Source organism: Podarcis melisellensis (genome assembly GCF_964234715.1).
Source record: "Podarcis melisellensis genome assembly, chromosome: 17".
In the NCBI taxonomy this organism is placed as follows: domain Eukaryota; kingdom Metazoa; phylum Chordata; class Lepidosauria; order Squamata; family Lacertidae; genus Podarcis; species Podarcis melisellensis.
In genome coordinates, this window is record NC_138534.1 from 11,358,196 (window position 1) to 11,373,739 (window position 15,544).

Sequence of the window (15,544 nt, forward strand, 5' to 3'; positions counted from 1 at the left end):
TCCTCTGTTCACCCACGAGGCACATGAACTTAATTTCATCTGAGTCAATATTGACTCTCCTCCTCCTCCTCCTCAGAGTAAACACCATATGTCCCTGAGGCTCCTCCCTGAACAGCTGCGACTGTTCAGATGAAAGAGAGACCACTCACTGCTTGCCAGCCTTCAAGGCAAACTGAGAAGGGATTAGAAATGGTGTGAACCAGAATCTGTTGTCTTTGTCCATGGAGACAAGACTACAGATTGTCTTGTCTTTTCCCAGTAGTGATGTATGGAAGTGAGAGCTGGACCATAAAGAAGGCTGATCACCGAAGAATTGATACTTTTGAATTATGGTCTGGAGGAAACTCTTGAGAGTCCCATGGACTGCAAGAAGATCAAACCGATCCATTCTGAAGGAAATCAGCCCTGAATGCTCACTGGAAGGACAGATCGTGAAGCTGAGGCTCCAGTACTTTGGCCACCCCATGAGAAGAGAAGACTCCCTGGAAAAGACCCTGATGTTGGGAAAGATGGAGGGCACAAGGAGAAGGGGACGACAGAGGACGAGATGGTTGGACAGTGTTCTCGAAGCTACCAGCATGAGTTTGACCAAACTGTGGGAGGCAGTGGAAGACAGGAGTGCCTGGCGTGCTCTGGTCCAGGGGGTCACGAAGTGTCGGACACGACTAAACAACAACATCGAACCAGCATCTAATGAGGGCCAACCAAATGGCAACACATATATACCCGTTTCCCCAGGCCTACAGTGTTTCTGTGATTTCATCACCCGGAGAGGGAAAAGATATTCAGAAACCAAGAATCATCCTATTGAGATATATGATGTGTTCAATGGCTAGATAGGAATTGGATAACTGTGGGAAATCCTTGGAGACCTGGGAACCAAAAGGGTAGGGCAATATGTTCATAGAATTGTAGAATTGTAGAGGTGGAAGGGATCTCAAGGGCCATCTAGTCTAACCCCCCTCCAATGCAGGAATTTCAGCTAAAGCATCCATGACAGATAGCCAAATGTCCTTCAGACTCCAAAAAAGCTATCCATATTTCCTTTTGGGAGCTTTTTTCTTTTCTTTTTTTTAAAAAAGAACTAGAAGATACCCTGGCTTGCAGGAGTGCTACCCAGAACTGATAGAACTTACTTGGCTAAGCAGACAACACCTACACAAGCTCTGCTATCTCCTTTTATTTAGAACTCTTGCAAAATGTGTGCTCAAGATACGGTCTGTGTAGTTTGGATGCAACCCCCCCGCTATTTCCCCATCCCCTCTGGGTGGAGAAACCAATAAAGAATGAGCTCAGGCTACGTGGTTTGCATCCTGCAAGGACTGGATGTGCTGAATAATAGTTTCAGGCCCCCTCAGCTGGCTTGTTTGTACTCTGCCTCCTGTCAGGAAGGAGGCTGCCAGATGGATTGATTGATTATGACACTGCATGTACGTGTGCCTTGAATGATACGGAATAGATTCAAAGTGAACTTTATACATGCTAAGAAGGACAGGTAAACATGGAGGGAGAGCGATCTGTGGGTCAGTGACTGGCCAGACTACCTATAGTACATTGAGATTGGCATCAGCTATTGAACAGTCAGGGTTCAATAGCTGGCAAGGCTACTAGAACTTAAGTGATAAGGCAATTGTAATTTATAAGGTTTTATATAAACCTGTGGAGGGAATAGTCAACCAAAGGTATCTGATAGAAGAAAGCACCACAGAAGGAATTCAAGTTTCTGTTTATTTTCCGAACTAGAGCTCCATTGCATGGTTCATGTTGTAAAAGACAGAGCCACTTTTCCCCAAAACGGTTCCCAGCTCCTTAAGTTTGGCTCGTCTGAATTCCTTTTTTTCCCCATCCTGTGCCTGTTCCACCATAGGAATTTCTCCATCTAAACCAAGAAGAAGAAAAAGAAATGTAAGTTCTCTTCAATATGGAATCCAGAGTGGGAGATGCAGGAATGGATCCTTTTAGGGCACATAGAAATCATATTTCTTCTCCTGGAATAGGGAGGGGAACATAATAAATCCAGATAGGTTTTCCCTTCTGCCTACTAGTCTGAAGGAAAAGGCCTTAGATATCTGTGAAATCTGCATCCACTATATGAAATGCAAATTAGCCTAGGATAAATAAAGAAGTTCATTGTTAGCATCACAGAGCATTTTAGACATAGGGCTTGTCCATACCTCCATTTGCCCCACCAGTTACCCTCAGGGAAACCTGGTCTTTAGAGCTGAGTCAGAACAAACAGCAATGGGGTTTTCTGCAGATTGCTGTTTGTTCCAATTTAGCACTAAAGAGTGGGTTTTCCAGGGGGAAATGGCGGAAAGGCAAAAACCCTATATGCACAGAGGCCTAAAGCAAAGATGTCTGATTTCTGGCCTATGCATGACTCACCTCAGTAGCAGGGGTCTTCATATTCCACTGTGGACTGTTCATCTGAAAGAAATTAAAGCAGATCATTAAACTCAGCACTGGCCACAATCATGACTGTATCCTCACTTCCTGATGCCTCTCTTCATTCTTCCATAGAACCACAGAATTGTAGAGTTGGAAGAGATCCTGGGGTTCATCTAGTCCAACCCTCTGCAATGCACAAAGGCAACATAAAGCAACTAGTTGGAGAGACCCATGATAATTCTTGGTGGGACAGCATCCTTAGCATTTGCCATTTTACAGCCCATTCACTTAGGTCCTTTCAGAGCTCTTCACAATCCGTTTTCGTTTTAATGACCCTCAACAATTTAGTACCACCAGCAAACTTGGCCATCTCACTGCTCACTTCTAACTCTAGATCGTTCGTGAACAAGTTAAGAACCACAGGCCCCAATACCGAACCTTGGGGGACTCTGTTTCCCACATCCCTCCAGCAGGAGAACTGTCTATTTTTCCCTACACTCTGCTTCCTGCTACTTTAGCCACTTTCTGACGCATATTTTTGTTTGAAGATCAGCAGTTTCACATTTGAGCTCTTTGAGAACTCTTGGATGGAGACCACCCAGACCGAAGAATTTGCCGGTTGCTATTCCATCTATTAGGCCTAGAACTTTGTTGGCTTCCCATCAACCATATGATTCCAAACTGGAACTTAGACTTCATAATATGTGGTCTCCCTAAGCTGAAGGCACCTATGATGGCCCACAAATTTTTGCTGATTGACTGAGACTGTAAATACAGGGTGATTACAGAACGCCTGAAGGCCATAGTACATAGATGGTGGACTTTATTTGGCTGGACAGGTCACAAGCTGCACAGACTTGTGAGAATCACAATGAATTAAAAATGTTACTATTTTTCAACATGAGGAAGAACCTACCTGGCTGATAATAGTCATAGACTTTGACAGCTGCTGGCTTCAGGTCCTTCACTGGAATGTCTTGGCTCATGGCCAAGGTATATGTTTGCCTCTCCTTTCCTAGCTGAGAGAAAGACTTTGGATGTAAAGAGAAGTTGAGGACAAGGTGGGGTTGAGGTCAACACTAAATGGTTAGGCCATCCTGCAATCACCTCCATCGGAGGTGAAACCGCAGAAACAAATATGCTGGCTACTTAGATAGGATAGTTTCTGGATGAGAACAGAGTACAGTAACAGAAAATCCATGGCTCTAGTTTCAGAGGACATCTGTTTGAGTTGTTGTTGTTGTTATACTGTAGGTTTCGCTCCATTACACGCATTTTTTCCTCCTAGAAAGTAAGGGGAAATGTCTGTGCGTGTTACGGATCGAATGCTTGCCTCCTCCGTGGTTTCCAGCGGGAGAAGAGCCGCTGAATGGGGAAGAGAGAGGGAAAGAGTGCCTGCTTCTTTAAAGGAGCAAAGCGGGAGGGGAGAGGAGCCGCTTACACGAGTGTAAGCGGCTCCTGTCCGGTTGGCTTCTTTAAAGCAAGCAGGCTCTCTGTATCTCTCGTCCCCACTCAGCGGCTCTTCTCCCGCTTTGCTGGAAATAGCAGGGAAGATTTTCAGCTCGCTAAGGGGGGGAAGGAGGGAGAGAAGCAGAGCTTACTTCTTGTCCCTTGAGTGCTTTTCCTTCCCTCCCCACTTAAAACGTGGTTACAAAGCACAGATCCACATGGATCCTCAGGATTTTTGCACTGGGTCACCCCAAATTCACCATCAGATCACATAGCATGTCCATGGCTACAGTTTGCACCAAAACAATCACGCACCCACTGTTGCCTGGGGCCGCAGTGGTGCAAAAACGTGGTTACAAACATGGATCCACATGGATCCTCAGGATTTTTGCATTGGGCTACCCCAAACTCACCATCAGATTACATGTCTGTGGCCACAGCATGAACCACAAAAATCATACATCCACTGTTTGGTGTAGAATATTTTTTTTCTTGTTTTCCTCCTCTAAAAACTACGTGCGTGTTATGGTCGGGTGCGTGTTATCGAGCGAAACATACGGTATATTTATAACCTGCCTTTTTCCTCAATGTAGACTCAAGGTGGCTTACAGATAAAAACAAGATTCACTAAAAACATCATAAAAAACATTTAAACATTAATAGAATAAAAAGAGATTTTATATATTAATAGACTGCTCCTGCAGTCTGTCCGCGACAGAGCGCGGGGCCAAAAGCCACACTGTTTTTTGGTTCCGAGCAGTGCTGTGGGTCAGCTGGCTCACACCGGAGCGTGGGAGCAAAAAACAGATGGAAAAGTTACCTTGATCTGCATTTTGCTGCTCTTCTTCCTCTTTCCATTGTGACAATTTAATGAATTATTAATTAGATCAATAATTAAATTGACAATTTAAACAAGTCTCCTTATTAACAGGCTTGGATTGTTCTCATAAGAATGCTGCAAGCAGAAGAGGAAATTCGAGAAAATGCTGTTTACTTGGCAAGCTGGACCTGTCGAAATGCCCTTTTCTGTTACCGTTGGTCTTCTTTTTTGCCTGGCGAGGCGACTTGTGAAGGGGGCCACTACAATGCAGCAGTGCCACTGGCCCAGTTGTCGAATGATGTGTGTGCTTGCCTGTTACAAAGCTGCGTTTCTTTTCCCCGTACTGACCTGGTCCAGGTAGATTGTGAGATGCTCCTCCCCAATCTCGACTCTTTTCACAAGGGGCTGTTGCTTAAGCTGGGGATACAGAAGGAAAGAATTAAGGCTTCCTTCCCAACATGCCACCAGTTTTGTCACCAAAGGGAGGTTTCGTGGGTCTTTTATTGCTTGCATTGTTTGAGGAATAACTGGCAAATCTTTGAAAGTAGGGGATTAGGAATTATGTCCCTTGCAAAATCATATATTTTGATACCCCTCTGCAAGCAATCTGTTCAGACCATTGGTAAAAGGGATCTCTCTCTCTCTCTCTCTCTCTCTCTCTCTCTCTCTCTCTCTCTCTCAGCAGCCCACTAAGTAGAGGAACATGTGGGTATGTGTGCGTGAGAGAGAGAGAGAGGGAGAGGATGGCGGGTAGCGGAAAGAAAGTGAGAGAAGAGGAGTCAGAAAAAGAGAGAAAATGGAAAGCCCCAAGCATTTTTGACCCTGTACCAGGCCCAGCCTATTGTTGGCTTCAGTCCTATCGGAAATAAATTATCCCTGTTGTCCACCCCTCCTCCTCCTGTTCAATACATTATTTGGAACCTGCTATGAAGGTCAGCGGTTCGAATCCCCACAACAGCGTGAGCTCCCGTTGCTCGGTCCCTGCTCCTGCCAACCTAGCAGTTCGAAAGCACACCAGGGCAAGTAGATAAATAGGTACCGCTCCGGCGGGAAGGTAAACAGTGTTTCCATGTGCTGCTCTGGTTCTCCAGAAGCGGCTTAGTCATGCTGGCCACATGACCCGGAAGCTGTACGCCGGCTCCCTTGGCCAATAAAGCAAGATGAGCGCCGCAACCCCAGAGTCGGCCACGACTGGACCTAATGGTCAGGGGTCCCTTTACCTATGTTCATCGAGAGGACTTTTTCTTTCTAAACTGATTTCTGTTAGGTAGGGGAGGAAAGGGACAGAGCGATGGAAGGATCTCTCAGTTTTGGTTCTCTCTGTTTCTCATTTTCCCAATCTTAAATTCAGTTTTCACATTTTGCAGCAATTTGCAGATTAAAAAAAATATTTAAAAATCCTCACGAAAATTCACCAGCATTTTGGTACGAATTTCTCCTAATAAACACATTTTACACGCAGTTTTGACTCATGTACACATTTTTGCAAGCCGCTTTCCCTGATACAATGCATTCTTGTGTGTTATTTTCAGTAACATCTTCATTTTTAGGCACACTTTCCTGTACAATGTGCAGTTTGTAAACTTTGGCTGGAGGGAGAACTGCATCGCAAAATTCAGATGTGCAAATTTTGAAGAACAGCTGATAAAGGAGTTCCTAAGAAGGACAGAGTTTGCAGCTGCAATGGTGTCAATAGAAGACATAGCTCATGTACTCCTTGAATGACCTTTTTATAATGACCCTAGAAACAATTACATCCACCCATTGTTAAGATTGCAGGATGTCTCTTGCAAAGACCTGTTTTTTGTTGTCTGATTTAGAGAAGAATATATATTTTAGAACATCCATTTTCTTGCCAAGGCTTTACAAATTCATGTAATAAAATTTAAAGGGGAAATGGGAAATCATTTATCCTGTAAAGGTCAGGGAGTGGAAATGTAAATCACTATTATTAGCAGCATACCATTACAGTGATACCTCGGGTTACATACGCTTCAGGTTACAGACTCCGCTAACCCTGAAATAGTACCTCGGGTTAAGAACTTTGCTTCAGGATGAGAACAGAAATTGCACAGTGGCGGCGTGGCAGCAGCAGGAGGCCCCATTAGCTAAAGTGGTGCTTCAGGTTAAGAACAGTTTCAGGTTAAGTACGGACCTCCGGAACGAATTAAGTACTTAACCCGAGGTACCACTGTATTATTATTTTCATATCTGTAATGGCTGCTCGCTAAACACAATAAATCGAACTGAACTGAAGAATAGCTGCCTTCTGGTCGACATATTTTTTGGGGAAAGTGGATATTTAACAGGATTTGATTTTGAATGTGTCCTGAATCAAATTTTTCCTCCACCCCCAGACCAGAGGTACTTAAGGCAGGCAAAATTGACTTACATCGTGGTTAGTTCCCTGGACAGGATGGAATCCAGACAACATCTTCACCTCTATCATGGCCATGTTGGAGGTGCCACGGCTGCCCACATAACTGCCAAGATAAGAGGAAGAGTTGCACATAAGCCATTTCAAGTCCCAGCCACCAACTTCCCCATGGCACTGTTGACTCCTAGGGCACTTCCAGGCTATCACTATTTTCAGGTGGGATTCAGTCCCTGGAACATGAGGGAGAATGCTGTTGATGTGTGTGCAGCTTCCACTCTTGGGTTTTCTTCTTTGAATAGACTTGCAGTAGAGTTTCCTTTTTTAATTGAGTATCTTTATTATTTACAAAAATCAACACTGTTTGAATACAAATAACAATCCTTTCCTCTTCCAGCCATCCGGCCAGAGACCTAATGCTGACTCACGCTCATTTACACACTGACACTTTTACACTGACCCTTATTGATCACATGCCCTTAATAAAGACACCTGTTGCTGGGTAGATTTTTCTGTTGCCTGGCAACCTGTTCCAAGACCAATTCTTCAAGTCTTTTTAGAATATTCCAACAAACGCTTCCCTTGACGCAGTGTCATCTAACCTTCCCACAAGCAAATTAGAATGGGTGCTCATTAAATAGCCTCATCTATCTGCAAACAAATCAGGCTGAAGGTTCAATAAGCAGGTCCTTCTAGAAGTGCCCTTACTCAAGAGTCTCAGAAAAACCAATTGACATTTCTTACAATTCGGTGGTATTATTATTATTTTAAAAATTACACCGCTCTTCACCCATAGATCTCAGGACGGTTCACAACATAAAATTGCAAGAAGATAAGAATGAAAGATAATGAAAATAGCAAAACAAACCAATAACCCCCCCTCCCACAACACATTTAAAAGGCCACAGAATGTTAATCAGCCCAAGGCCTGGTTTGATTACAACCCAACCAAGATTTCTAGGTAAACAGTGCTCAATTTGAAGTGGAACTGATCATTACCAGCTGAACAAGTCTACATTGAGGGATAGGCATACATGAATTTTGGCAAGCTCGCTGCCTCTCACCTTGCACTGATGTGAAGGGTCAGGAAGCGAGGGGCTGCCTCTTGTCCACATCCTTTCCCTACTGCTTTCACATCCAGGGTGAAGGTGTCTTCATTCTTCGAGGGAGGGATATTGTATCGCAAGACTGCCTGATATGGGACAGGCACCAAAAACACAACAGTTGTAGAGTTGAATACAATAACATGCAGTCTGGCTGGAGCTCTCAAAAGCTCATGCCTTTTAGGAACGTTTTAGGGTCCTTGCATCTACCAGTCACTCATTTCCACCCCTCAGTCCATTAGGATAAAAGCTTTTCGGATACCGTGAAATCCTTTAGGATCTCAGGCAAGGCTCCCTCTCAGTTCCCTTAAATAACAAACCAGCATCTTTGCAAAGCTTTCTAATCAATGTGCACCCATGTTTGAAAATTTATTCTGTTTTTACCTACCTTTACCTACCTCTGTTTTTACTATGTTTGTAGTTTTGAGTATACTGCATTAGGCACACATACAAATAAGAAAATTCCTTCAAGTGGCACCTTAGAGACCAACTAAGTTTGTTATTGGTATGAGCTTTCGTGTGCATGCGCACTTCTTCAGATACACTGAACAGAAGTCACCAGACCCTTATATATATTAATGACTGCAATTGGTCTTACAGGAAAAAGCAAGGGGTAAGATGGCTAAAAATAGCTCTAACATGTATAATGAGATAAGAATCCAATGTCTCTATTCAGACCAGGTCTCTCCATGGTTTTAAGTTTGGTAATAAGTTGCAATTCAGCAACTTCTCTTTCCAGTCTATTTCTGGAAGATCAATTGCTGCCTTGCCTTCCTTGAAGAACCATCACTCACCTGGACATACCCACAGCCTTTGCCAGAGGCTTGCATGGCGTACTCCCCAGGTATGTCTGGGAGGGTAGCCTGCTGCAGAACCAACCGATTGGTGTCGTCCACATGGAATGATTGCTGGAAGGTCTTGTCAGATTTCACCGTTATCAATAGGTCTTCAGATCTAGTGTATGTGACTGCTCCATATTTGGCGAGGGCTTGGAGTGCAACAACTGTGTCCTGGGAAAGGAGAACAGTTGCAGTGTAGTAGTAATAATAATTTATTTATACCCTGCCCAGCTGGCTTGGTTTCCAACAAAATATTAAAAATACATTAAAACACCAGTTATTAAAAACATCAATCATTAAAAACTTCCCTAAACAGGGCTGCCTTCAGATGTCTTCTACAAGTCAGGTAGTTGTTTATTTCCTTGACATCTGACTGGAGGGCGTTCCACAGGGTAGGTGCCACTACCGAGAAGGCCCTCTGCCTGGTTCCCTGTAACTTCACTTCTCACAGTGAGGGAACTGCCAGAAGGCCCTCAGCGCTAGACCTCAGTGTCCGGGTTGAACTATGAGGGTGGAGATGCTCCTTCAGTTATACTGGGCCAAGGCTGTTTAGGGCTTTAAAGGTCAGCACCAACACGTTGAATTGTGCTCAGAAACGTAGTGGGAACTAATGTAGGTCTTTCAGGACTGGTGTTATGTGGTCTTGACAGCCACTCCCAGTCAGCTGCCGCATTATGGATTAATTGCAGTTTCCGGGTCACCTTCAAAGGTAGCCCCATGTAGAGCATATTGCAGTAGTTCAAGTGGGAGATAACCAGAGCATGCACCACTCTGGTGAGACAGTCCGTGGGCAGGGAGGATCTCTGTGGACTACACAGAGTCCAGTGCATTGCCTTGCGAGAGCAAGACACATGGTCTACCCACCCAGCTCTATCAGTAGGGCCAGCCTCTCAGGAACACTGGCGTTTTCTTAAAATGTATCCTGCAGAGGGATCATTTCTGCAGTGTATCTGGAAACACCTCGCTGGAGAACTTGCTGGGGAAAAGGCTCAGAGGGAAAGAGTTCTGCACCTAGTCCTAATGCCACTGCTTTAACCTGCTGCTCCATTGTGAACTGCCCTGGGATCTTCAGGCAAAGGACAGTGTACAAATTTTATAAATAACAATAATTATCTTTCAGTCTAACCCTCCTACCTAGCAGGGCTGTTGGAAATGGGATGAACTGCCACCTCCTTGGAGGATAGATGGACTTAAACTGTCATAAGTAAATCCTGAGTCTTTTGGAAGAGGGAATTTCTGCAGGTGCGGCTTGTTGTTAAGATGAGGAAAATGATTTCATTTCATTGCGCTCAGGAATGTTCCTCTGTTACATCGGGTCACCTACACTGCCTGGATAGCTCAATTGGTTAGAACATGGTGTTGATCACACCAAGGTTGCAGGTTTGATCCCCGCACGGGGCAGCTTCATATTCCTTCATTGCAGGGGGTTGGACTGGATGATCCTGAGGATCAATTTCATGATTTTATGATCCACTGTGACTCCCCCCTTCAATCCAAATGGGGTGGGTGGGAAGCAGCAATGTAACTTTAAAAAACCCAGCTGATCTGAGTCTAGAATTTAGTTTACAGGCTTATAGATTCTGAGACAGCCAGATTTGGTGGGGAAAGTGATCTTTCAGAATATACAGGCTCCAGCTGTGAGAGAGGAAACATTACCTGAGTTGAGGCAAAGCCTCCATAGGCATTCTGCTGCTTCGCCAGCCAGGCCACAATGTCTGTGGCCTTCTTGATATCCTCTTTGCTCACGTTTTGGGGTGAAAGCCTAGCCAGAAGCACATATGCTGTCACCTCCACACTCACAGACTCAGGCTGGGACCAAGGATTCTCGGTGGATGCTGGGGCAGTCCTTGGGCTCCAATACATCTGCCCTCCTACCAAAGAAAAATGAAACATGTAAGCTTCGAAAAGCCAATCTGAGGTTGGTGAGATGGGTTTTGGGTTAAGGGCGAGCTCATGGCCTGTAGTTGCTCCTGTGAACATGCACTGACACTGAGAAGCTGCGCTCAGGAATGGAATTTAAACCCACTCCTCATGCCAGGATTGAGCCAGGGAAAACTCTTAATATTTTATTGAAATTTATTTTACTGAATCTTATTGAATATGTTAGTCGCTTTATTTTGCCCAGGGCAATCCAAGGCAGCTTAAAACCAGCCAGCCAGCCAAACCACCAACCAACCCACATAGATACATTAAAATCAAGAGGAGAAAGAAATATATTTAAAACATTCCACAGATAGCTTAAGGCCACAGATAGCTTAAGGCCAAAGACCTGGTTGTAGAGAAAAGCTTTTGCTTGGCACCAGTGGCGTAGCGTGGGGGGTGCAGGGGGGCCGGCCGCACCGGGCGCAACATCTGGGGGTTAGGGTTAGGGGGCGCAAATCCATGGGTTAGGGGGGCGCAAATTACTTGCCTTGCCCCGGGTGCTGACAACCCACGCTATGCCACTGCTTGGCACCTAAAGATATGTAGTAAAGGCGCCAGGTAAACCTTTCAGGCGAGAGCACCCCACAAGTGGAGAGCCAACAAAGAAAAGGCCTGTTCTCCTCTCCAGACATCGCATGAAGGAGGCACACAAAGAAGGGTTAAAGATGATGATCACAGGCTCCGGGTCAGTTCACATGGGGAGAGGTAGTCCTTGAGGTAATGTGGTCTTGAGCCACGATTGGTGTTATATGCTCAAACCGTCTTGCCAAGGGCAGCAGCGGAGGAAGCAGCTCATGCGCCTGGGGCAGCGCGCCCAGGGGTGAGGCGAGCCGCCCATAGGGGTGGGGTGAGGGAGGGGCGCACTGCAGGGCCTCCAGAGTCTGCCTGCCTCCTCCCAATCAGCCGCCCTACAGCTGAGGGGGAGGCAGTGGGGGGACCGTTTGGGGCAGCGTGGAGCCTGTGCGCGCCCAAGCCACTGCGTCTCTCCCAGGAGAGACACATAGCTCTGGTGAGTGCCGCTTGGCATTTTGTCACCCCCCAGTGGTGACACCCAGGGCGACTTGCACCCACTGCACCCTCCTTCCTCCGCCCCTGGCTACGGGGAGCAACTTGGCCACTGAATTCTGCATCAGCTGAAATTTCCGAAACGCCTTCAGAGGCAGCTCCCCCCTCACCCCAGTGTCCGGGCTGAAAGATGGGGGTGGAGACACTCCTTAAGATATACTGGGCCAAGGCTATTTAGGAGTTTAAAGGTCAGCACTTTGAATTGTGCTCGGAATTAATAGGCTTATTTAATGTACAGTAAACAAGGTATCCAGCCGGTGAAGAGAACACACTTTACTTAATATGTACTTAATATCAAGACAATGATACACAATATGTGATTCACCCACAGCTTTTTTCAGCCGGAACTTGCAAGAACTCAGTTCTCAGGCGTTGTAAGAGAACAAGGGAGGTGTTCAGATTGAGTTCTGGCACCACTTTTTCTATAAAAATAGGACTGGACCCCTACACATACACAATCTGGAATGGTGCATCGTACGAATTGTGTCTTGGATTTCAATCTGAAGACAAACTATTAGACCATGATTGTTGAGATCATATTCTCCTCAGTACCTGACTTGATGGCTTGCTGGTCTAGCTTGGTAAGCAACATTTGTCTCATGGCTACATCTCCAGCTAATGTGAAGACATATGCCAACAATCCCTGCACATAAATATCTGTCGTGTCTGAGACAGTCGTTTTGAGATAGTCCAAGCCATTCTTCACCACTGGATCCTGGAAGAGAAAGAAACAAGTAGCAGGGCAAAGTGTTAAGAAGACCTGTCCTTGTAGCAGTGATTGAATATGATTGTGGGCCACTGGAAAGGTAAAACACCAGGCATGTTCACACCAGCTATTTCCTTAGGACAAAGCAGAATCCGCTGCACTGCACCAAACCCCAAGGGCAGTCACTAGTTAGAACTCCACTTCCTGGTCTCATCCATACTTCCGCTTCTCCCGGAACAAAAGTCAATGGGCAGAATTACCAATTGACGCCTGTCATGCAGTAAACAGCATGTTTCCCCAGGGGAAGCAGGAGGACAAACAAAGCGCCACTAGGAACCATGCTTTCTAAGCGCAGAAGAAGAAGAAGTATGGACAAGCCCTCAGTTGTGATTGCAGACAGGGAATCATTTAGAGGGAAGGCTTATCGATGCTTTCCTTTCTGTTGTGCTTTCCAGTTATGGTCCATTCTTTGGCAACTCTCTCTCCCCTTCCCCCCGCTTCGGAGCTTTCCTTGTTAAAATCCACTCTTTACTGCTGAATCGGAGCAAATGGCAATCTGCTGAAAACCCAAATGGCTGTTTGTTACGCTTCAGCTTTAAAGAGCGGACCTGTGCCCTGGAAAGGTAAGTGTGGACAAACGTGGGGTGGCACTTCCCTGGGGCAATGTCTGATCATTGCCTTAGCTTTTTATGAGAAAGAGCCCGTCCAAATGTCAAGTCTGGAAACTCAATATTCCCATTTGGTTACGTATATCCAGTCAAAGGAGACTTCAGGGAAGTGACTGCGTCCAATGATCTTGAAAGCAGTGTTTTGTTTTGTTTTGTTTTTGTCTCGGCTGACTGTCAATTTGCCATGCATTTGAATAGACTGCTTACTCTATGGCAGGCACGTCCAACTGCCAAGAGACTGCGATCTACTCCCAGTATAAAAAAACTGAAAGTGATCTAGCCATTGTAATTGGAGGGAGGAGGAGCATGCGTGGGGTGGGTAGCCCAAGTTGTTGAGCTTTTTGGTGGGAGGGTTGCTCAGAGTACTTAAGCTTCTTTGGGGGGGCAGGGTTCCTTAGCTTTTAATTTTAGGGAAGGATGCAAAAGATTGATCATCAGCCTGACCAGCGCTGCCACTCAGAAGCATCACGCTTACTTGCGCTTCCTACCGAACACAGCTTCCCACGCTGCTGCCATGGCAGCAGAGAGATCTAGCGCCGGGGGCGGGGGGGGGGGAAGCATTCCTTTGACAATTTATTTAATCCCGCGGCCGACCAGGAACACCCCTGATCAACCAGGAACACCCTGGGGATCTACCTGTCGATCGTGGTTGGCCAGTTGAACATGTCTGCTCTATGGCATCCAAGGAAGCGAAACATTCAGCTCTTAGTCAAAACAAAAAAAAATCCTTCCAGTAGCACCTTAAAGACCAACTAAGTTAGTTCTTGGTATGAGCTTTGGTGTGCATGCACACTTCTTCAGATACCTGAAGAAGTGTGCATGCACACCAAAGCTCATACCAAGAACTAACTTAGTTGGTCTTTAAGGTGCTACTGGAAGGAAATTTTTTTGTTTTGACTATGGCAGACCAACACGGCTACCTATCTGTAACATTCAGCTCTTGGCCACTGCAAGCAAACTCACACCCTGCTGGTCAGGGTTAAAACACAGCAAGGTCGCTCTCCCACCCCCTCCCGGACCCACTCTATTTCAAGTTGCATTTGCACTTCCTGTACACACACCAGAGAGGGGGTGGGGGTGTCTTTTCCTAATGCACACACTACCCAGGCTCGTCAACTCCAAAAGAAATTGGGGGGGGGGCTGACGTCATGCACAACATCACAACGTCATGTTGGGGCATCACACATAACGTCACGATGTCGTCTGTGGCACCCGGACGTTGGACATGGTCCATTATACATGGACTCAGTCTGACCCTTATGTTTCCCCTCCCCTTATGGTTTTGATCTATGGGCTACTTTTTAAATGAGTCTGAATTTTAAATTGCATTTTAACCTGTATTTTGAATCGGTTCCCCCCCCCCCATTATGTTTTTACCGTAATTTTACTGGAGTTAGCCACCCTGAGCCTGGCTCTGACCGGGGAGGGCAGGGTATAAATAAAAATTATTATTATTATTATTTGAGAGATCTGGGTGTCGTGCGGCAGCTCAGCTTCCATGGCTGGCGTCTCCTCCTCCTCCTCCTCACGCAGTGGCCATGGGCTGGGGGCATAGCTGTCAACTTACAGATTTGAAAATAAGAGACCAGCAGCCTTGAAAATAAGGGACCAGCAGCCAAAATAAGGGACCTGCAGCCTCACCTGTTCCAGGCACTCCAGTCTTCCTGTCCTCCTGCAGTCTGGTCAAACTCATGCTGGGTAGCTTCGAGAACACTATCCAACCAACTTTGTAACCAGAGGTTCAACTGAACAGAATCTGAATCACATGCACCACAAGGCCTATGCAGCCTCAACTTAAGATGGCTCCCCGGTCTGGCTTTGCACTGCAAAGTTTGCAGCAGCACATGCAACAAAATGGCGTCCAGCATTCAAAAACCTCCTCAGCTTGCATTAACTAGCCACACACAAGACATGCAAGCTCCACCCCCCAGTCATTCTTAGACTTCTTATTGGGTGAGCAACACAGCCAAGCAACACAGTTGGAGCCTCCCTCCTCCCTGGCCGGCAGGGAGGGAGGGAGAGGAGCTGCTTCCTTTGAAATTTAAGGGACATCATTTAAGGGACATTTAAGGGACATCCATCAATAAGGGACAGCAGCGGGACATGGTGCTGGAATAAGGGACTGTCCCTTCAAATAAGGGACACTTGACAGCTATGGCTTGGGGCTGATTCGCCTCCATGGCAGGAGGAAGAGGAAGAGGAGGAGGAG

General features: G+C 46.0%; 1 protein-coding gene across 1 annotated transcript in view; it reads right to left on the minus strand.

Annotated features, from left to right (window-relative positions):
- Nucleotides 1–1,709: 1,709 nt before the first annotated feature.
- A2ML1 (alpha-2-macroglobulin like 1) overlaps nt 1,710–15,544 on the minus strand; it is a 58,449-nt gene continuing 44,614 nt past the window's right edge. The window contains exons 28-36 of the mRNA XM_081894994.1: nt 12,514–12,676; nt 10,630–10,844; nt 8,929–9,144; nt 8,096–8,223; nt 7,050–7,140; nt 5,006–5,074; nt 3,305–3,407; nt 2,386–2,427; nt 1,710–1,879 (exon numbers count right to left, since the gene is read on the minus strand). Of these exons, the coding sequence (XP_081751120.1) occupies nt 2,387–2,427; nt 3,305–3,407; nt 5,006–5,074; nt 7,050–7,140; nt 8,096–8,223; nt 8,929–9,144; nt 10,630–10,844; nt 12,514–12,676 (1,026 nt within the window). The 3' untranslated portion in view covers nt 1,710–1,879; nt 2,386. The remainder of the gene's footprint in view (nt 1,880–2,385; nt 2,428–3,304; nt 3,408–5,005; nt 5,075–7,049; nt 7,141–8,095; nt 8,224–8,928; nt 9,145–10,629; nt 10,845–12,513; nt 12,677–15,544) is intronic.